Source organism: Schistocerca americana, chromosome 4, assembly GCF_021461395.2.
Source record: "Schistocerca americana isolate TAMUIC-IGC-003095 chromosome 4, iqSchAmer2.1, whole genome shotgun sequence".
NCBI lineage: Eukaryota > Metazoa > Arthropoda > Insecta > Orthoptera > Acrididae > Schistocerca > Schistocerca americana.
In genome coordinates, this window is record NC_060122.1 from 395788926 (window position 1) to 395811270 (window position 22345).

At 42.8% G+C, this 22345-nt stretch overlaps 1 protein-coding gene across 1 annotated transcript in view; it reads right to left on the reverse strand.

Moving 5' to 3' along the window:
• LOC124613509 overlaps positions 1-22345 on the reverse strand; it is a 53877-nt gene that overhangs the window by 13787 nt on the left and 17745 nt on the right. The window contains exon 2 of the mRNA XM_047142218.1: positions 10495-10620. Coding sequence (XP_046998174.1) covers positions 10495-10620 — 126 coding nt within the window. The remainder of the gene's footprint in view (positions 1-10494; positions 10621-22345) is intronic.

Consider the following 22345-nt stretch of genomic DNA (forward strand, 5'->3'; position numbering starts at 1 on the left):
ACTACCATACTCCATCAACCTAGGTGTCAATAGCAGTCTTTCGCACCAAATCCCGCCGGTGACTGCAGACGTATGCTGGCATAAAAGTCGAGCACCCATCATAGCCCCAGCCAGGATTTTGCGCGGGAAGTTTTGCGGTAGACGGGTGCCAACGGAATATAACTGGGGTCTTCCGTGAGGCGCCGTTCGGTCGGCTATGCCGTGGATGTCAGTGACCATTTCTCCGAAACGTCCACAGCTGTGGCCCCGAGCCGCGACTAGTTCCTGCACAGCATATGAGGTTTCCGCGAAGAAACTGTCCCCCACTACTGTAAAAATAACGAGCGCCTGTTGTCTTTGACTCTGAGACCCAACTTCAAAAGAGAAATCCGCCAGCAAACGGTCAGGGCTCAGTCCGCAATTCCCAGTGAACGAATGTCCCCTCTCCTCCTACTCGTACTGTTGTGAGCGGTTCGCCTCCTCACAGCCCAAACGTTCCTGCTCGTCTCCTACGTGAAATGAACAGAATTACGATATGCATGCATCCTACTCCCGATCATGTACAGGCCTGTAGATAGTATCAATTACTTCCTTGAATGACAGTGTAATGTGGTAGCAAGAAGACATTAATTTGCGAGTATGTAAATTAAGATTTAAAACAATGCAAGACAGGCTGGTTTAATGACCCTCAATAAATGTATGACGAAGCCAGAGGGTCTGTCGTCTTGCATTACCCTGATCCAGTTTATTAGAATTTGAAGTAATCGTATGGGAAAAGAGATATAAAAACAGTAGAGGTGATGGCAGAAACACGGGCATTTGTGAGAATCAGCCTCCACAATATTATCAGGTTCTACATATGTTATACACAAAAGTAGGACACAATAAACAGTTAAAACTATAGAGGAAGTGTATTAGTGAGTGTAACTAATAGACTGTGACGAATTTACTGTTAGCAGGTATACAACAATAAATTTAAGTGTTCCTTGATGACTGAGCCTGCAGTGAAATATGTGTCTTGAAAGACACTGCAGGTAATGTTCCAGTACCACGACTTAAAACATTAATTGACTGTTATCACAGCTGTTTCGGAAGATTTCCATTTTGAAGTACGTCTACGTTGTCCTGGCGTATATCTGGTGGGACTATATCTTGTGACTTTTCTCGTTATATTTCACGTGAAATTCTAAAATATCGATTTCACTTCGATTTTAGATGTTTCATACAGTGTGGCGTCATATTTTTGTGTAATGTTGTACATATGTCTCGTAATTTTAAATAGTTCACACCATAGATGAACAGTCAAAATAATCTCATACCCTTGGGATGGGGAACTGGCCTTAAAAGCGGAAGAATCAGCAATGATCAACAACATGACAATACAGAACGCAACGGTAACCACTGTATTAAGGAAACATAATGCGCATCCACAGGACCTATGGTCTGTAATTGAAAAATTGCCATTAGCCAAAGATTCCGGACTAGACCACCATTCACATCTCGGGGAGGGGACTGCCAAGGGAGAGATGACTATGAGGAAAAGATGGAATAACCAGTGAAAGAGTAACGTTCTACTAGTCGAGTGGTGGAGTGTCAGAAGTTTGAGCGTGGTAGGGAAAGTAGAAAAACTGAAAAGGGAATTGCTAAGGCTCAATCTAGATATATTGGGAATCAGTGAAGTAAAATGGAAAGAAGACAAGAATTTCTGGTCAGATGAGTATAGGTTAATATCAACAGGAGCAGAAAATCTTATAAAGGGAGTAGGATTCGTTATGAGTAGGGAGGCAGTGCAGAGAGTAAGTTTTTTTGAACAGTTCAGTGACAGGGTTGTTCTCGTTAGAAATGACAGAAAACTAACACCGACACGATAGTTCAGGTACACAGGCCGACGTCGCAAGCAGAGGGTGAAGAGATACAGAAAGTTTATGAGGATGCGGAACGGGTAATTCAATACTCAAAGTCTAATAGTCATAGGTGATTGGAATGTGGATGTACAGGAAGGAGAAGAAGAAAGAATTACGGGAGAATATGGGATTGGTATTAGGAATGAGGGAGGAGAAAAACTGAGTTCTGCAATAAAATTTCAGCTAGTATTGACTAATTCTATTTTCAAGAATCACAGGAGGCCCGGTGGTGCAGGAAGATATTAGCTGGATTACATCATGGCCAGACAGAGATTCCGAAATCAGATACTGGATTGTAAAGCGTACCCAGTAGCAGATATAGACTCAGATCACAATTTAGTAGTGACGTAGGGTGGGCAGCCGGCCGGGGTGGCCAAGCGGTTAAAGGCGCTGCAGTCTGGAACCGCGCGACCGCTACGGTCGCAGGTTCGAATCCTGCCTCGGGCATGGACGTGTGTGATGTCCTTAGGTTAGTTAGGTGTAAGTAGTTCTAAGTTCTAGGGGACTGATGACCTTAGGCGTTAAGTCCCATAGTGCTCAGAGCCATTTTTTAGGGTGGGCTGAAGTTTAAGAGACTAGTCAGGAAGAATCAATGCGCAAAGAAGTGGTATACGAAAGAAGGCCTACTAACAAATCAAGAGATCATCTTGAAGTTCTCTTAGGCTATAGATACGCCAATAAAGAGAAGCTCAGTAGGTAGTTCAGCTGAAGAGGAATGCACGTCTCTTAGAAAGGTAAGCACAGAATCTGGAAAGAAAACATAGATAGAAAGACGATAACTACTAAAAACCTCGGGTAACACAAGAAATACTCCAGCTGATCGATGAAAAAAGGAAACAGAAATATGTCCAGGAAAATTTAGGAATACAGAGATACAAGTCGCTTAGAAATAAATAAATAGAAATGCAGCGAAATTACGGTGAAATGGCTACATGAAAAAGTGAGGAAATCGAAAAGAAATGATTGTCGACAGGACTGACTCAGCATATAGGAAAGTCAAAACAACATTTGGTGAAATTAAAAACAAGGGTGGTAGCATTAGGAGCGCAATGGGAATTCCACTATTAAATGCAGAGGAGAGAGCAGATAAATGTGAAGAGTATACTGAACGCCTTTATGAGGGAAAAAATATTTCTGATGAGATAGGAAGAGCAAAAGGAGTCGATATGGAAGAGATACGGGATCCGGTGTTAGAATTTAAAAGAGATTTGGAAGACTTTAGATCATTTAAGGCACTTGGGATTGATAACATTCCATCAGATTTTCAAAAATCATTGGGGAATTGGCAACAGGACAATTACTCACACACGTGTGCAGAATGTATGTCGAATGTATGCGACTGGCGATATACCATCTAACTTTCGGAAAAACACCATCCACACAATTCGGAAGATTGCAACAGTCGATAAGTACGAGAATAAATGCACAATGAGCTTAACAGTTCATGCATCCAAGTTGCTGACAAGAACAATAAACAGAAAACTGCAAAAGAAAACTGAAGCTCTTTTGGATGACGATCAGTTTGGCTTTAGGGAAGGTAAAGGGACCACAGAGGCAATTCTTACGTTGTAGTTGGTAATGGAAGCAAGACTGAAGAAAATTCAAGACACGTTCGTGGGGTTTTGCCAACCTGGAAAAAGCGTTCGACAATGTAAAATGGTGCAAGTATTCGAAATTCTGAGAAAAATAGAGGTAAACTATAAGGAAAGGCGGGTAATACACAATATGTACAAGAAGCAGGTGGGAATAATAAGAGTGGGAGACGAAGAACGAAGTGCTCGGATTAAAAAGCGTCTAAGACAGGGATGTAGTCTTTCGTCCTTCCTCTATACATCGGGGAAGCAATTACGAAAATGAAGAATGGTTCAAGTGCGGAATAAATATTCAAGGTGAAATGATATCAATGAGGCGATTCGCTGATGAGATTGCTGTCCTGAGTGAAAGAGAAGAAGAATTACAGGACCTGCTGATTGGAAGGAACAGTCTAATGATTACAGAACATGGATTGAGAATAAATCGACGAAAGACGAAAGTAATGAGAAGTAACATAAATGAGACCAGTGCGAAACTTAACATCAACACTGAGATTACAAAAAAAAAGTCAAATGTGTGTGAAATCTTATGGGACTTAACTGCTAAGGTCATCAGTCCCTAAGCGTACACACTACTTAATCTAAATTATCGAAAGGACAAAAACACAGACCCATGCCCGAGGGAGGACTCGAAGCTTCGCCGGGACCAGCTGCACGGTCCATAACTGCAGCGCCTTAGACCGCCCGGACTGAGATTACAAAGTAGACGATGTTAAGAAATTCTGCTACCTAGGCAGCAAAATAACCCATGAAGATCATAGCAAGGAGGGCATAAAAAGCAGACTACCGCTGGCAAAATGTGCATTCCTGAACAAGCGAAGTCTACTAGTATCAAACATAAGCCTTAATTTGAGTAAGAGCACACATCGTATGGTAGTAAAACATGGACTAAGGGAAAATCAGAAAGGAAAAGAATCGAAGCGTTTGAGATGTGGTGTTACAGAAGAATGATGACAGTTAGGGGGACTGGTAAGCTAAGGAATGAGGAGGTTCTCCGCAGAATCCGTGAGGGAAGGAAAATGTGGAAAAACTCTGACAAGAAGAAGGTACTGTATCGCAGGAAACCAGTTAAGACATCAGGGAATAACTGCCATGGTAGTAGAGGTTAAAAACTGTAGAGGAAGACAGAGATTGGAATACATCCAGCAAGTAACTGAGGACAGGAATTAGTGGTGGGCCTCATCAAACCAGTCAGAAGACTGATGACAAAAAAAAAAGGATGTTGACAAGTCACTGAAAATGTTTTCCTTAACAATGAATACTTTTTGTACCAAGCGAAATGAGTTTAAATCTTTGTGAGCATTATTCTAATTACTTATTTCGCTTTAATTCTGTTAATATTAACTAACGTATAAGAAACGTGGACTTTCAGAAGAACACAGGCTAACGGCTTCTGAACGCAAAAACTAGAGAAACAAATTTTAACCCATGGGGGACATCACACATTATGACTGGACACTTGGTTAAGGAACGTTGTAGGTTACCCAAATAATTTGATAGGATTATCTATATTAAAGCCAACAGCAATGTTATGAGAGCACCACTAAACAGTATGATCGTAAAAGTGACAAAACTTCATATTGGAAAACGACTTTTTCAACATTTTCATGCGAGATGCCTACGTCACATCGTAAGTGTTTTGGAAAAATTATGACAGGAGAGAGAATGGAAAAAAGATTCTAACATCAAAGTTGGTCAATATATATTATGATACAGCGACGGACCTTGGTTTGCAAAACTTGATAATAACGAGGGTTAATTATCTCACCCACAAAATATTGCGAAAGGAAATATCCCTTGCATATTCAGCACACGACAAAGGAAGTGCAGGTGAAGCTCCTGATATTGTAATGAACATCTGAAAATGCTTGTTGTCGCTTTGCAGACTACAGAGTTGTAATGCTTCACCAACCATAATTTTATGTTATGTAACTGCCTTTAGTAGAAACTCAGAGAAAAAGAAAAAAAATACTTTGTAGCAGAAAGCACCCAGTATGAAGTTACCATCCGCCGATGGGAAAGGTAATCCTATAAAGTAAATCTGTTTACAGAAACTGACCGCACGCGCTTTATTGCCCCGCAGAACATACATTTAAACAGTGAAAACAATATTCACCGTGGTAAATTCTGTGGAATCCGAGGTCACAAGAGCCACCAAAGCTGTTGTAAGCTTCGAAATTTGGCAGCGGATATTTCTCAAGTAATGTCCACTGATTCGATCATTAAACTCTGCTTTGGGCAACGTCGTACATATAAATTTTGAGCGGCCGTTTTTGGTCGAGGAAACTATGGGCAGTGCTAACGGGACAAACGCCAGCAGAGGTGAACGGTGTTGTTCAATGAGCAGTTGAATGGAAATGCATCGGCGAATGGTCATAGTCGATGCTTCCCTAATGCCCTCCATTAATAACGTGTAAAATGGAATCGAGAATGTTGGAGATAACTCTCCACACGCTTGAAAGCCTTTAAAGCGGTAACGATGAGGATTTAATACCGAAAATGAAACATGGCCAGCTCAGGCAAAACCCCCTCCCGTGCCTGCACTTGGGCTGTTGCTGATAGCGCGGCTGCACCCGGGCATCATGTTTGTTGTAAAGCTTAACGAATAACGAATAAATGCTGCCAAAAAAATAATCTCCCGTTTGTATTGGATTAGGGAAATGGTCTCCTAGTTTTCGGTGACTGAAGGCCAACACAGATGCACTGTCAGATGCATGGTTGAAGTCACTTGTAGAGGATTGCCATAGCAGGGCCTGGGCAAAATGAAATATGTGAGGTTCATTCAGAAAATAACTGTCCCTATTATCTTTGTTCATCAATTATTTATTCCAAAAGATGAAAATTACACATGTGAAACATTTTTTTTGTGCAAATCGTATTTTTTCCACGTAATCTTCTTCCAGTTCCATGGCGTTTCTTCAGCGAGACACAAGGGCGAGAATGCCCTACCGGTACCTCGCCCTGGTGACGAAGCTATTTTCTCACTGCACTAGTCACTTCCTCGCTGTCCTTACAAAGTTTTCTACGAATGTCATCCTTTCATGGCCCAAAAAGAGAAAGTGCGAGACAGATAGGTCGGGGCTGTAGTGCGGATGGCGTATCACCGATATCCGATATGAGTAGTGCTCAGAACAGATTTTGTGTAGCTGTGAGTGCAGCACGTCTGAGCTAACTGCATTCCCCTGTGGACAACTGGTTGGTGCTCCCGTAGCCAATGAAGTCGAAGTGTTAGGGATATCAAGAGGCTCCATATCGAAGATGTATGCGGCATGCAGGGAAAGCGGAAACACGTCATCCCCTAAGTCACAGGACGGGAGTCAGTGTGTACTGAGTGATTGTGACAGGTGCTTAAAGAAGAGGATTCTGACGAAAAATAAGAGGTGGACAGCTGCTAAAGTCAATGCAGAACTGAAGGTTGCACACCTGAAACGTATTAGTACCAAAAACAACACGAAGAGAGCTTCATAAGCAGGGCATTGTAGCGCAAGCCGAAATTCCAGAACCACGTATCAGTGATGCAAATGCCCGTAACAGCAAAACGTCGCGTCGAAGCCAAAACACCTGGACTGTGGAGCAATTGAAGAAAGGCATTTGATCGTATAAGTCTTGTTTCGCCCATTGTACAAATTGTAGCCTAGTTTACGTTTTAAGAGTGTAGCGTTGCGGAGGTCCACATGGTTGCTGTGCAAGGTCGCACTATTGCCAAGGATTAAGTGACCATTTTGGCTGATCAGGTCCATCCCATGGTACCCATGTTTCTACCCCAATGGTGATGCTGTGATCCAAGACGACTGGGTCACTTATCACACTTATCGCATCGTCCAAGACTATTTTGGGAGCGTACGATCAACTTCCTCATCTTTCTTGACCACCAAAGTCACCAGATCTGAATATTATCGAGCCTTTGTGGTCTACTACGGAGAGAAGAATGCGTGATCGCTATAAACCTACAACATTACTACCTCAATATGCCACTACTTTGCTGGAAGATCGGTTTGAGATTCCCTTGAAAAATATATTGGTGCTGTATTTGTCCATTCCGAGATGACTAGGTCCCAATGCCAATGGTTTTCCACACAGTAGTATACATAGTACTGTGTCGTGTTTTTGTTTGTTTTCATATTTCTGGCCTCCCTTGTACGTGTGTACATGAAACGATGTGCCGGCACACAGAGCAATTTTCTCTAATGGCAGCAGGCAAGCCAGCAGCTCCTGACATTTCCATCCGACGGATGTGTCATCATTAACAGTGACATGTGCCGTACCTAGAAATTTGCGTTGATGCGGGTCCCAGGACTAATAACTACTTTGCGGATAGAAGCCGATGCTGATATGGATATCCGTCAGTATGTCTGTGAATATTCGTAGTAATAATAATTATTTAGTTAAAAAAGATTAGTGCTAATGATAGTATTTTTAGCTATTTTGGTTACATACGATCGATAATCACAGCACTTATTGTTTAATTCCTTATTACTGTCCATTTATGACTGGTGACAATATGTCGGTTGCACTACGACAGTGTCCTGGAAGGGGTTGAGATTTGGAAAGGTTTAATGTATCGACATGCCCTTCATACTGGTTTTAAGCACAATTGCATTTACATCCTACTTGCGTCCTACCAGCAGCTGTCTTCTTTCCCAGTCATTTCTGGTTCGTTTGTGTTAAACGCTGTAACTTACGTAATTACCGGAAGTTGCACAAAGTAACATGAAGGCTTATCTGGAACACCAAATCATTTCGAGTCTTCGCTCCATGTTCTGGCTCTTGTTTATATTTCACAGACGGCATAGATAACCGTCAGCATAAAATCAGTATATCTCCTAACATTTTCCATAAATATACACTGATCAGCCAGAACTTTATGACTATATAAACCCGTCCGGGCGATAGCAGCGTCACCTGGCAAGGAATAACTGATAGACAGAGACTCGCACGGTGCATGCCGTATCAGTGAGTCTTCTGTCCGTGTGTAGAATGGTAAAGAAGCGCGGTCCATCTGAATTTGATCGATAGTAGATTGTGATGGCCCGGAGGCTCGGCACGATCGTTTCCGAAACTGCACGACTTGTTGGATGTTTGAAGAGAACTGTGATGAGGTTTCTCGACACGTAGCAAAACCAACGTGAAACAACCTCCAGACGCCGTATATTTGGACAGCCAACCCTCATTAAAGATGTCGGACGTCGCGAAGATTGGCAAAACGGGAAAGGCAGCAAAGTGTGGCGGAACTGACGTCACACGTCAATGCTGGACACACTACAAGTGTATCTGAACATACAGTACAAGGAATACTCCTAACTATGGGGCTCCGCAGCCGACGATCCATGCATGTATCTACGTTAACACCACAACATCGGCAACTACGACTGAAATGAGCACGTGACAATTGGCACTGGACGCTGGGGCAGTGGCAGAGCGTTGCATGATCTGATGGATCCCATACCTTCTTCATCATGCCGTCGTCTTCCAGGAGAACAGCTTCTTGACTCCTGTGCTGAGGGTCTGAGACAAGCTAGAGGCGGCTTTATTACGCTCTAGGGAACGTGGGCATCTATGCGTCCAATGGAGCTCGTGCAAGGCCAAGGAATATTGTACACTGGTTGCAGACCACGTACACCCCTTCATGACGACCATGTTTCTGGTCAGCAATGGCATTTTTCAGCAAGATAATGTCCCATGTCCCAAGGTCAGGAATATGATGGAATGGTACGAAGGAACACAGTGGTTCTAGGCGCTTATGTCTGGGACTGCGCGACCGCTACGGTCGCAGGTTCGAATCCTTCCTCGGCCATGGATGTGTGTGATGTCCTTAGGTTAGTTAGGTTTAAGTTGTTCTAAGTTCTAGGGGACTGATGACCTCAGAAGTTAAGTCCCATAGTTCTCAGAGCCGTTTGAACAGTGGCGAGTTCCAATCGACGTGCTGGCGCCCCAACTCACCAGATCTGAGTCCGATCCAACACATCTGGGGTGTAATTGAACGTGGTGCCAGAGCTCATCGCTTCCTCTCAGGAATTTACGGGATTTGGGTGACTTGTGTATGCCGATGTGGTGTCAGTTCCCTCTGGCGACCTTCCAAGTCGTCATTGCTTCCATGCCACGACGCATCGCCGCTGTTACCCGAACAAAAGGTGGACATGCCGCCTGTTAGGTAGGTGGTCATAAAGTTCTCACTGATCAGTGTATTTACTGATACACGTTGCATAAAAGAGTGTGAAATGTGCGACAACAATGTGTAACGAAGTCATTTGACGACCAAATATTGTGCGAAACGTTCACAGAAGACAAAAGAAACTGCCTCTGCGTTCTTAGTCGATCAAGTGCAAATCACTAGGTCAGTGTTTAAGTGAAAATAATTTAGAACCAGTGCGAGCGTACCGCCAGGCTTCTGGCGTTGCCAGCGGATTTAAGAGACTTAAAATGTGAATATCTGTGAATGAGGATAGAAGAATTGAGAATGTGGATACATAGACTATGAGGCCCTTGCGATTTCGGTGCAGAAGCGGACAGCGTTTCCCTTACCTACGCAGACTTGTAGCCGTCACTCTGTATGGTACTTCAAGGAAGTTGCAAATTTAATCCAGCAAATTTATCATAATATAGGGTCAAGAAACATGCGCTCTTACTCGTTCAAACGTAGGTAATAAAATTTTCGTCCACCACGAGAAATTTAACCAGTTACCACCAAGTGATGCGCTACCACTCTACCGCGCATTAGATACCTAAATTGCGCAGACATCACTTTTAAATCTCCCTGCAGGATGTGTCCTTTTAGATGGAATTTTCAAATACGGTCGATGTAGGAAGTCTGAGACGCGCTGTGTCATGATGAGCTACGTTTCTTCTCACGAGTACCTCGACAAAAGGTAGACGACTGGGAAGAAACCGGAGAGAAAAGATGGCGGAGCATCTGGTTCGGAAGGAATGCGCTGGCCCAGTGGGGCATGTTGACGCCGGAGCAGCGCGGCTGCAAACTGGGGCGACCCCATACGTCAGGCGGAGGGCCCGCTGGAACTGACCTTGGTGAGCAGCAGGGTGCGGCAGACGCGCCGGAAGTGGCCGTCGAGCAGCCAGAAGAGGAACGGGCTCCAGAAGCTGTGGCTCAGCGCCAGCCACGTCGCCAGGAAGTCCAGGAACGGCGGCGCCTGCAACACGCGCAGCCACGTGCCAAACACTCTGTGTAGCAGCCGATCGCGCTGGCCTCCTCTCACACGGTAGAGCTCGACCAGCCTAAGTCTGCCTATTTATTTCATGTACACTGCTAGCCACTGAAACTGCAACACCAGGAAGGCCGGTGGATAGTGAAATGTTACTATTTGTGTGTGTACAGTACAGTAAGAACAGCTAAGTGGTTAAAGTTGTAGGTGGGTTGGACGTATACAGAGTACAAAACTTAGCCCGGTTCGGCACGGAGTCGAACCGATCTCAGGTGACAGATATGTATGTGACATTCCACGCTGCTTGAGCTGTTTGCCAAAGATCATAAAAAGGATTGATGCCGAGCAGGGGCGTGCCACACTTCTCGGCAATTCATGGTCAGATGTTTCCAGTGGGTGAAACATGTGGGCCGTGTGCTCACTAAGGGTACAGTCAAAGTTTCTCTGGATCGAGGTAAGCCGCGACAGCACAGGGACAATAAGCGGTTTGTCATTATCTAGTTAACATCATGGAGAACCCAAAGACATTGGCACAGCCACCGGTCTCAACAAATCAGGCGTTTTCCTTCTAGCACGCGTCGTAATACGATCTCCCCGCAAACAAACGACAAATAAGATTTTTCAATGAGAAACCCCCAACGTAATCTTTCCTTACGCAGGATGCTCAGAAACAGTCTGAAAAACATTTAAGGGTATTGCAGGAATGATTGAGCTGATATATGTCAGCCAATCAGGTAGACGTGCGCGCCAAGTCAAGTAGCATGCCAGAGGCGATGCCACGAAAAAGGTTCTTCGTTTCGTTTCCTCAAACCGAACAAACGCCGCTTTTGCATACCTACCTTCCTTTTCTCACTTTCGAAAGAGCCACATTTTAACGTGTTATGAGCATTTTAACAAGTGGTAGTACAGGGGCCCACAGATGTCTGTGCATTACCGCGTTTCAGCGCTTACGAGTGCTTGATTTTGCACACGCAGCTTCCTGTTTGGCTAACTTCAACTCGGAAACGACGCAATGTGTCGAATCTTTTTCTTAACGATTATTTCTTAGCACAATCTCCCCTGCAACGGCCTCTTAAGCTTTCCAGATTTCTGACTACTCCGCATATATAATGTAGATGGCGTTACTCCTGTTTTGCGCGATTGTGCCTAAATGCTGAGCGTGTAGTACACAGATGCCAATTATATCTTTGCTGCATGCGATCTTCATGGTCTCACAGTCTTAATGGTCAGCAGTCTGCAATGACAAGTCACTTCTTAGATGTCTGAAGCAAATAGTTCATTACAAACGCAACACGGTAAGTCCAAGTACTTGCACCTTCTTTTCGAGTACATTTGGAGTTCGGGTTCACAGTACTGTGCGGACGGAGGGATCTATACACGTTGTTCAGCCTTCAGACTACACTGTCTCTTCATATTGGGAACATCTACAAATGTCTCATACGAACACTGTTGGAATACACGGCTGCTGTACGGAGAAATTTCTCTGGTAGCACAACTGTCGCCTCCGGACGATGCAGAATATGTTCCTCATTGCGGCTCCAGAACTGCGATACCAGATGCATATGTTACCGGCCAAATCTGACTGTAGGTCAAACTCGTTCATCCTGTTACCGATAGGATAAAACAGTTTGCCCTATGTCGAATCGGTTTATCCTAGTTACAATTTACATGTTTTAGGATAAACTGGTACGTCCTAGCCTGAAATAATTTTGCCTAGCCAGAACGCATGTCGTTGCCTGTACGAATGGGGAATCCCCGAATCATCTCTGGCTCTCCCTCGCTCCTCTCAACCGCCCTTCGCTCGCACCGTTCTTTGTTTTGAACGGTATTTTGCACCGACGAGTGCGCGTGTTAAGTTGCTGGTAGCGTTTAAAAGATTTTATTATAATCCTAGTATAATTATTGTGAGGTGTTTCATCATGGATGAGCCTTTGTGTAGTAGACAAGCCAATGAAAAACTGTGGAGAGAAAAGTTACTGGGGGAAATTTTGCAGAGTGAAACCAAAAAGTCTTCTCATTATACTGTGTTATCATTACAGAAAAGAAGACTGAAATGATTTGTTGTTTTGAATATTGGTGATGTGAAAAAACTCATTGCACGGTGTGATGGGAATATAAAATACTTTGTTCCAGCTGACAGACTTTATGATGTGATTGACGCAGCTCATGTAGCTGTGGGTCATGGTGGTCGCAATAGGATGTTAGCAGAGACGTGATAAAAATATGTCAATATCACAAAGGAAATGATATGGCTCTATTTATCAATGTGTGATATTTGTCAACAAAAGAGGACAAAAAGAAAAGAGCGCTAGTTTCAAAGTCAGTTCTCCATTCGGAAATGAATAGTAGATGCCAAGTTGATTTCATTGATTTCCAAACACAACCAGACGGGAATTTAAATTTCATTCTAGTTTACCAAGACCATCTAAAAAAGTTTGTTCTCCTTCGTGCGTTAACATCAAAGAGGGCTACATAAGTTGAATGACATATTCCTAACTGTAGGGGCACCGTGCATTCTTCAATCTGATAATGGCAGAGAATTCGTCAATAATGTTATATGTGAACTCGCAGATCTTGGGTCAGAATTGAAAATTGTCCATAGGAAACCAAGGCACAGCCAGAGTCAGGGTTCTGTTGAACGTGCCAACCAAGACATTGAAAGTATGATAAGTTCTTGGTTAAAGGACAACAATTCCACGAAGTGGTCGGAAGGATTAAGGTATGTCCAATTCATGAAAAATCGAGCTTACCACTGCGGCATAAGCATTATTCGGAATCGAACCTGGAGTAGGACTTTCCACTTCCTCGTTGCCTCAAGAAATAATAAATGAAGGTGACCTAAAGTAGGCAATCAAAGATGACAGCAATACTGAACAGTACAGTGATGATGATAACATTGTGAAAATTGACACAAACGACACTGAAAATTCCAGAAAAATTGCGACAGAAAATTTAAAAAAGCAAGCTAAAAGAACGGATGCTTCCTCTGACAAATCCCATTCACTAGCTGACATTGGAGACAGAGTAATCATACCCATTCCAGATGTGGATAAAGGCAGAGGTGACCTTCGAAACATAATTGGAGTAATACTTCAAAAGACTGATGAGCGGCCTACCACAAATTCCTCTCTGTGGCAAACCCTTCATCTCAGAGTAGCACTTCCAATCTACGTCCGCAACTGTTTGCTCGATGTATTCCAATCTCTGTCTTCCTCTGTATTTTTTTACCCTCTACAGCTCCCTCTAGTACCACGTAAGTTAATCCCTGATTTCTTAACAGATGTCCTACTACCCTCTCCTTTCGTCTTACTAGTGTTTTGTATATGTTCCTTTCCTCCCCGATTCTGTAGAGAACTTCCCCATCCCTTACCTTATCAGTCCTCCTAATTTTCAACATTCGTCTACAGCCCCACTTCTCAAGAGCTTCGATTCTCTTCTTTTCTGATTTTCCCACAGTCCACGTTTCACTATGATACAATTCTGTGTTCCAGACGCACATTTTCAGAAATTTCTTCCTCAGTTTAAGGCCTATGTTTCGTACTAGTAGACTTCTCTTATTCAGGAATTCTCTTTTTGTCAATTTTAGTCTGCTTTTTATATCCTCTTTGTTCCGTCCGTCTCGAGTTATTTTGCTGCCTAGGTAGAAAAATTCCTTAACTTCATCTACCTTGTGATCACCAATCCTAATGTTACATTTCACGTTGTTCTCATTTCTACTAGTTCTCATTACATTTGTCTTTCTTAGATTTACTCTCATTCCATATTTTGTATTAATTAGATTGTTCATTCCATTCAGCGGATCCTGTGAATCTTCCGCACTTTCGCTAAGGGTAGCAATATCATGAGCGTATCTTATCATTGACATACTTTCACCTTGAATCTTAATTCCAGTCTTGAATTATTCTTTTATTTCTGTTGTTACTTCTTCTATGTATAGTAGGGGATAAAGACAACATTTCTGTCTTACACACTTTTTAATCCGAGCACTTCGTTCTTGGTCTTTCAATCTTACTGTTACCTTTTGGTTCTTGTGCATATTGTGTATTACCCGTCTTTTCCTGTAGTCCTAATTTTCTCAGAATTTCGAACATCTTGCACCATTTTACATTGTCGAACGCTTTTTTCGGATCGACGGATCCGATGATTTGTCTTGATATTTCTTTAGTCTTGCCTCCGTTATCAACCGCGATGTCACAAGTTCCTCTCTGGTTCCTCAACCTTTCCTAGAGCCAATCTGATCGTCATCTAACACATCCTCAGTTTTTTCTCATTCTTCTGTATATTATTCTTGTAATCAAATTCGATGCATGAGCTGTTAAGCCGATTGTGCGATAGTTCTCGCACTTGTCGGCTCCTGCAATCTTCGGAATTGTGTGGATGATGGGTTTCGGAAAGTGAGTTGATATATTGCCAGACCCATACATTGCACACACCAACGTGAATAGTCGTTGTTACTACCCCGTCCCAATTATTTTATAATTCTGATAAATGTTATCTATCCCTTCTGCGTTATTTGATTTCAATTCTTGCAGAGCTCTTTTAAATTCTGATTCTAATACTGGATCCCCTATCTCTTCCATAACGACTCCTTTTCTTCTCCTATCACTTCATCAGGCAAGTCTTATCCCTAACAGAGGCCTTCATTGTCCTCTTTCTACATATCCGCTCTTTCCTTTACATTTACTCGTGGAATTCCATAATTGCTCTCTTAATGTTACCGGCCTTGCATTTAGGTTCACTTACTTTTTCGATTTCTTTCTGTTTTTCATGCAGACAATTCGCCTTTCACGCACTTCCTATTTATTTCATTTCTAACGATTTCTATTTGTGTATTCGTGAATTTCCCTCAACATTTTGGTACGTCCTTCTTTCATCAATCAAGTGGAGTATTTCTTCTGTTACCCATAGTTTCTTCGTAGTTACCTTCTTTCTACCAACGGTGTTTCTTACAACTACTGTGATTGCCCTCTTTAGAAATGTTCATTCCTCTTCAAGTGTAAAGGCTAGTGAGCTATTACTTATCGCATTATCTATAGCCTGTGAGAACTTGAATAGCACCTCTTCATTCCTTAGTACTTTCGTATAACACTTCTTTGCTCATTGATTTTTACTCATTACTCTCTTAAACGTCAGCCTACTCTTCATCACTACCAAATTGTGATCTGAGTGTATATATGCTTCTTGGTACGCCTTATAAACCAGTATCAGATTTCGGAATTTTTGCCTGACTATCATGTAAACTAACTGAAATCTTGCTGTATCTCTCGACATTTTCCAAGTATATCTCCTTCTCTTGCGATTTTTGAACAGAGTATTCGCTGTTACTAGCTGAAATTTGTTGCAGAACACATTTGATTTTTCTCCACTCTCACTGCTAGTATCAAGCCAATATTCTCCCGTAACCCCTTCTTCCTCTCCTTGCCCTGCAGCCGCATTCCAATCGACCATGACTACCAGATTTTCATCTCCCTTTAGTACTGAAATCCTCGTTCAATATCCTCGTACACTTTCTCTACCTTTTCGTCTTCGTTTTGCCACGTCGGCATGTATACCTGAACTATCGTTGTCGGCGTTTGTTTGCTGTAGATTCTGTTGAGAACAGCCGTATTACTAAACTGTTCACTGTAACTCTCTCTCTCTCTCTCTCTCTATTGACAACGAATCCTTCTGTCGGTATCCCATTTTCTGCTGTTGTTAATATTACCCTGTACTCATATGACCAGAATTATTGTCTGATTTCCATTTCACTTCACGGATCTTTACTATATCTAGACTCTGCCCTTCTGAAAAAATAATATTCCGTTGGAGGAGGCCTCTCCCCTCCCGGAGTCAGACCGTATAATAACACATCGGCTGCTGTTTAAGATTCGAAAGCGTCCAGCATCCCCTCCGATGTGACTCCCGAAACCGAGACCGCTTCGTCGGAATCACATGAGGAGTGACCTGTACCGGAGCTCCATACTATATCGACGGACTTGCCAGACATCCCAGAGTCCGTAACGTATTCCCACCCTTCCTCCGCGCCCCAGTATGGGGAAAGCATGCCACAGGCCGCTAGTGATAAGGACCATATCGGCACACGTGTGCCAGTGGAACACGTGGTGACGATAGTAGACGTCCCGTCAGATTAAGGTTCCGTTGATTCCCAGGAGCTGCACCGACCAGCTCTAGAAGAGTGGCGTGTATCCTCTGTACCAGATAACCCCCGCCCCTCCGGTCCCCCTACCCCGCCCCACCCACAATCCCTCATTGCCCCATACGACAGACGGCTTCGCACACAGCCATAACCAACAGCGTTTTCAACCTGAACGCGCGGCATCGTGAAAAAATAAAAAAAAAAGAGAAAAAGTGTGAAAGTGAGGGATCCGCCTCTCTACAATCAGATTCATCCGTTGACTCTGCCATAGACTGTGACACGTGGCTTTAAAGACCACTTGCAAGGAGTCAACTGCACAGTTTTGGCAATAAATAGATGCAGCCCTATACCGCTCTCATCTTGAACGTGAACGGAACTAGTTCCGAGCTTAGACTTGTGGCACTGCAACAATTTACGAGGATTTACTATTCAAGTGCAGAAGTGATATTTTTGCAAGAAGTGTTATTTGACCATATTTCTCGTCCAGACTTTTCTACTTTCTTTAAATTGGCTCCTGTACTATCTATTGATACTGCGCTATTTCACAGAGAGGGAGAGCTACGGCATTAGGATGCACAAGGCAACGGAAACCACTGCAATAAAGATACATCATGTGTATCCATAGGACATGTGTCCTGTAATGGAATAAAAAAAATGTCTTGATGATCTCTCCATGGGCAAAATATTCCGCAATAGTTCTCCTTTCAGATCCCCGGGAGGAGACTGCGAAGGGGGAGGAGACCATGAATAAAGATGGATAAATCAGCGAGAGGTTAACGTTCTACGAGTCGGGGCGTGGACTGTCAGAAGTTTAAACGCGGTAGGGAAGCTAGAAAGTCTGAGAAGTGTTGCCCCTCAGAAATTTTGTTAGGAACAATGGCTGTGTGATTACGAAGGCTTTTCTGGCGTAATAATTGGTAATATTCGTCTCGGGTGTGCAGCCGGATAATAACGTCATCTTGACACAATATTTCCGCGGTCCAACTGGACGCCATCTGCTGGTACACGATCTCGCCGGAACTGACTTCTCAGCGCAAGCGGCGGCCCCTATATAGGCCACAGAAGGCCCACAACGCGTGCGCGAGAAGGTGCTGTAACTGCCCTCTAGCGCAAGAAACATACCGCGCCACCACTTTGTGCTCATTACATTTAAAACAGTTTCCTTCTCGTCCTGTGTAAGTTATATGTACCTGGTATCCACACTCCTTCAAATGAGGGAATATTTCGTTTGACCAAAATGATCGATCTACACTATAAACTTTTAAACGATGTTGAGCGGACGGGGATTCCCGTAGTATATTACGTATGTCCCCAACCGGGAGAAGGACGGTCTTGAAGAAACTGTCGTCAACATTGGGTGGAAGGTGAAACACCCTAACATTCGTATATGCCACCTGCGCGTTCGCCAGAATAACCACACCATTAGAGCCACCACGATGAATGAAACGGACTTCTTGTCTGTGCCACAAAAGGAGTCTAGAAACTTGGCATGAAACAAATACGATTCAGAGTCGAAGAGCTGTGTGAACCTGTTCTGACGTGACCTTGATCCTATCTTCGAGAAAGAACTGCTACAATATAGCACAGAAGGTAACTGAAAGAAATACGCAATGAGATCAACAGAAATGAATTTTTTTCTTGATGCGTCCCCGGGAAAATACAAACAGAAAGACACCATTTTCAGTAGGGTAAGTGATCATTACGGACGTAAATAAACTTCCTTCATCGCGCTCTCATGTTGGCCACAAGGCTGGCAAAACGTTATTGCGGTAGGTCTTTCCATTCCTCCTTCAGGGTTGTTGAAAACTGCTGGGTGATCATTGGAGCATCAGGACATGCAGCAGTGCATCTCCGCAAGACATCCTATATACTGTCGATTGGATTGAAGATAGGGGAACGGACACACAGTAAACCCGCCGAATAACCTCGTTCCAAGAGATCCTCCACCTGCGCTTTTCGATGCGATCACGTATTGCCATCTATAAAAATGAAGTCAGTCTGAATACACCCCTGAAAAGACGCACGTGTTGCAGGAGTACAGTGTCACAACAACGTTGACCAATGAGTGTATCATGTTCAAAGATCCGGAGGTTAGTACACACATAAAACATCACGCCTCCCCACACTACAACACTTTGAACACAAAAACGATCACGTTCGTCAATGTTCCTGTGTGCATTACGTGTTCCCATCTCTTGCCACAAGAGGTTATGTCCACTTTTGTTGAGCGCGATCGTGTTAGTGGCACAGGTGCTACTTTGTGGGTGTCATAATGTTACATGAGCGCACTGACCTCCATATCTCTGAACACATGCATGAGCCTACTGACATCCAAGTTCTTTTCAAAGGTGGATTCGGATCTTACTTCATTTTGTGGATGGCAAACTGCGACAGCATCGAAGTCATCAGGAGGAGGAGGTGTTGGACCGAGAAGATATTCGGCGAATGGACTGACCTGCCGGCTCCCCTCGCAAAAATCCCACCGAACACGTGTAGGCTGTGTTTGGGAGGTTTATTTCAGCACGTCTATATGCCCCAAAGGCCATTCAGCAGTCAGCAGTTGTCAACAGAGATGGTAGAGAAATGTAACGCCCTGCCACGAAAACCCCTTGCCAACCTTGTGGGGAGCACGCGAGCTTGGCGCAGAACATGCACTACCGTCCATGTGTGACCACACACCCTGTTAACGACCATGTCCCGCCGTTCGTAACGTTCAGTGGACCATCGTGGATAGCTGTGAATTCATTTAATTGTTGGCCTTAAATAACAGTGATATTTCTGTTCATTTCAATCCGTTTTTCTTTCAGTTACCTTTTGTACCGTACTGTACTGTACTATACTGTAGCAGTTTGTTCTGTGTGTGGTCCCAGATTCATCGAGCAATGTTACTTGGCAGTCCTTATGTTTTGCACAAGATTCTGCTATTTGGTTCGAAATACCGGGCAAAATAGTAACGGTATAGAGAGAAAATCATCACAAAGAAATAATACAGAAAATTCTATACCTAGACAAAACTTTTGCGTATGTAAAACAGACTATCAAGAATGTTGTTTCTCGTTGGTCTTACGCGTCGAAAAACTATTATTGGATAAGAGAAAATGGAGCTAACTTTCAAAGAAAACGAAAGGACCATGAATGTGTTAAAAAAGACGTCCCTTTCTATTACTTGTTTAAAACACTTGCAGTATTCTAAAAACAAGTCGAAAAATATTATATTCGCTAACTGATTGACTGAAACATTTGATATCTCTTGTTTCCTTTGCTCTGAATATTTCCAGTTTGTCCGGTTCAGTGTTCGGCTGCTGATATGCACGTGTACTTAATATGCATTCCCGTAGTTATGGGCCACTTTGAATGCAAATGTCACCGTATATTACATGCGTTATTCTAGTGAAATAACGAAACACGAGTTGTTTAGCCTGCCTTTAACAAAAGGTAAACAACCAAAACATTTGCGGAGAAATAACAAAAAGTAGTGAATAATATACACCGTCCCCAAGTGAGTATCATCCAAGTGTTCTATCCCTAACTCATTCTACCGTTTCTATTTGCAGTGGTAAATTGTTTCGGTAGATATACGGGTGTAATTGGCGATACCTGTCGGTCCACAAACTACACGATGCGGCAGTGATTAAAACATTTAACATACTTTGAAGAAAGTTGAACTATAAGTCTATAAGTCCGCATCCAGACGTCCTCGGCTGCGTTTTCAGTCCTTAAACATTTTCATATGAATTTCCGGGTGGCTCGTTTATAATGTTAAGGTGTACTCTTATCTCCACCGTTGTCTAAAACAGTTATTTGGTTTTATTCTTTTTTCTGTTTCCTCGAGACCGTGCTAGACAAAGCAATTGAATATGAAACTAGTCACTACATAATTCGCAGACATCTGGCAAGAGAGTTATGTCTTCCACTCCTGTATGTTCCATGGAACATTTGTTTACTTTTTCTAGTAAATTCCAATGAGGATCTCCCCATGGTTCTCATTCAGCAATTCTCAGCGCTTCAATGTCTTTCGAATAGTGAAATCCATTTATCACCGCTGTAACATAAAACAGATTTTAGGATCTCTTTCCACATTCGTTGGAATAGTTGTTAAGTAAGCTTTGTTTACTTTACTAGATGTAATACAGGCAATTTTTGTTTTAATGTGCATTTGTTTTGCTGTTCATCAGTTCTTGTCTTCAACCGTACAAAAAAGAAAAACTCATCAACCGGTCCAATGATTTCATTATTGATTTGTATTTTTTCCTTTTGAATGTATCGATCAGTTATTATTTGAGATCTATTTAATAAGGCTAAAATAATGGTTGTTGTTGTTGTTGTTGTTGTTGTGGTCTTCAGTCCTGAGACTGGTTTGATGCAGATCTCCATGCTACTCTATCCTGTGCAAGCTTCTTCATCTCTCAGTACGTACTGCAGCCTACATCCTTCTGAATTTGCTTAGTGTATTCATCTCTTGGTCTCCCTCTACGATTTTTACCCTCCATGCTGCCCTCCAATACTAAATTGGTGATCCCTTCACGCCTCAGAACATGTCCTACCAACCGATCCCTTCTTCCAGTCAAGTTGTGCCACAAACTACTATTCTCCCCAATCCTATTCAATACCTCCTCATTAGTTATATGATCTACCCATCTAATCTTCAGCATTGTTCTGTAGCAACACATTTCTAAAGCTTCTATTCTCTTCTTGTCGAAACTGTTTATCGTCCATATTTCACTTCCATACATGGCTACACTCCATACGAATACTTTCAGAAACGAATTCCTGACACTTAAATCTATACTCGATGTTAACAAATTTCTCTTCTTCAGAAACGCTTTCCTTGCCATTGCCAGTCTACATTTTATATCCTCTCTACTTCGACCATCATCAGTTATTTTGCTTCCCAAATAGCAAAACTCCTTTACTACTTTAAGTGTCTCATTTCCTAATCTAATTCCCTCAGCATCACCCGATTTAATTCGACTACATTCCATTAACCTCGTTTTGCTTATGTTGATGTTCATCTTATATCCTTCTTTCAAGACACTGTCCATTCCGTCCAACTATTCTTCCTAGTCCTTTGCTGTCTCTCACAGAATTACAATGTCATCGGCGAACCTCAAAGTTTTTATTTCTTCTCCATGGATTTTAATACCTACTCCGAATTTTGCTTTTGTTTCCTTTACTGCTTGCTCAATATACAGATTGAATAACACCGGGGAGAGGCTACAACCCTGTCTCACTCCCTTCCCAACCACTGCTTCCCTTTCATACTCATCGACCCTTATAACTGCCATCTGGTTTCTGTACAAATTGTAAATAGCATTTCACTCCCTGTATTTTACCTCTGCCACCTTCAGAAGTTGAAAGAGAGTATTCCAATCAACATTGTCAAAAGCTTTCTCTAAGTCTACAAATGCTAGAAACGTAGGTTTGCCTTTCCTTAATCTATTTTCTAAGATAAGTCGTAGGGTCAGTATTGCCTCACGTGTTCCAACAACTCTACGGAATCCAAACTGATCTACCCCGAGGTCGGCTTCTACCAGTCTGTAAAGAATTCACGTTAGTATTTAGCAGCTGTGACTTATT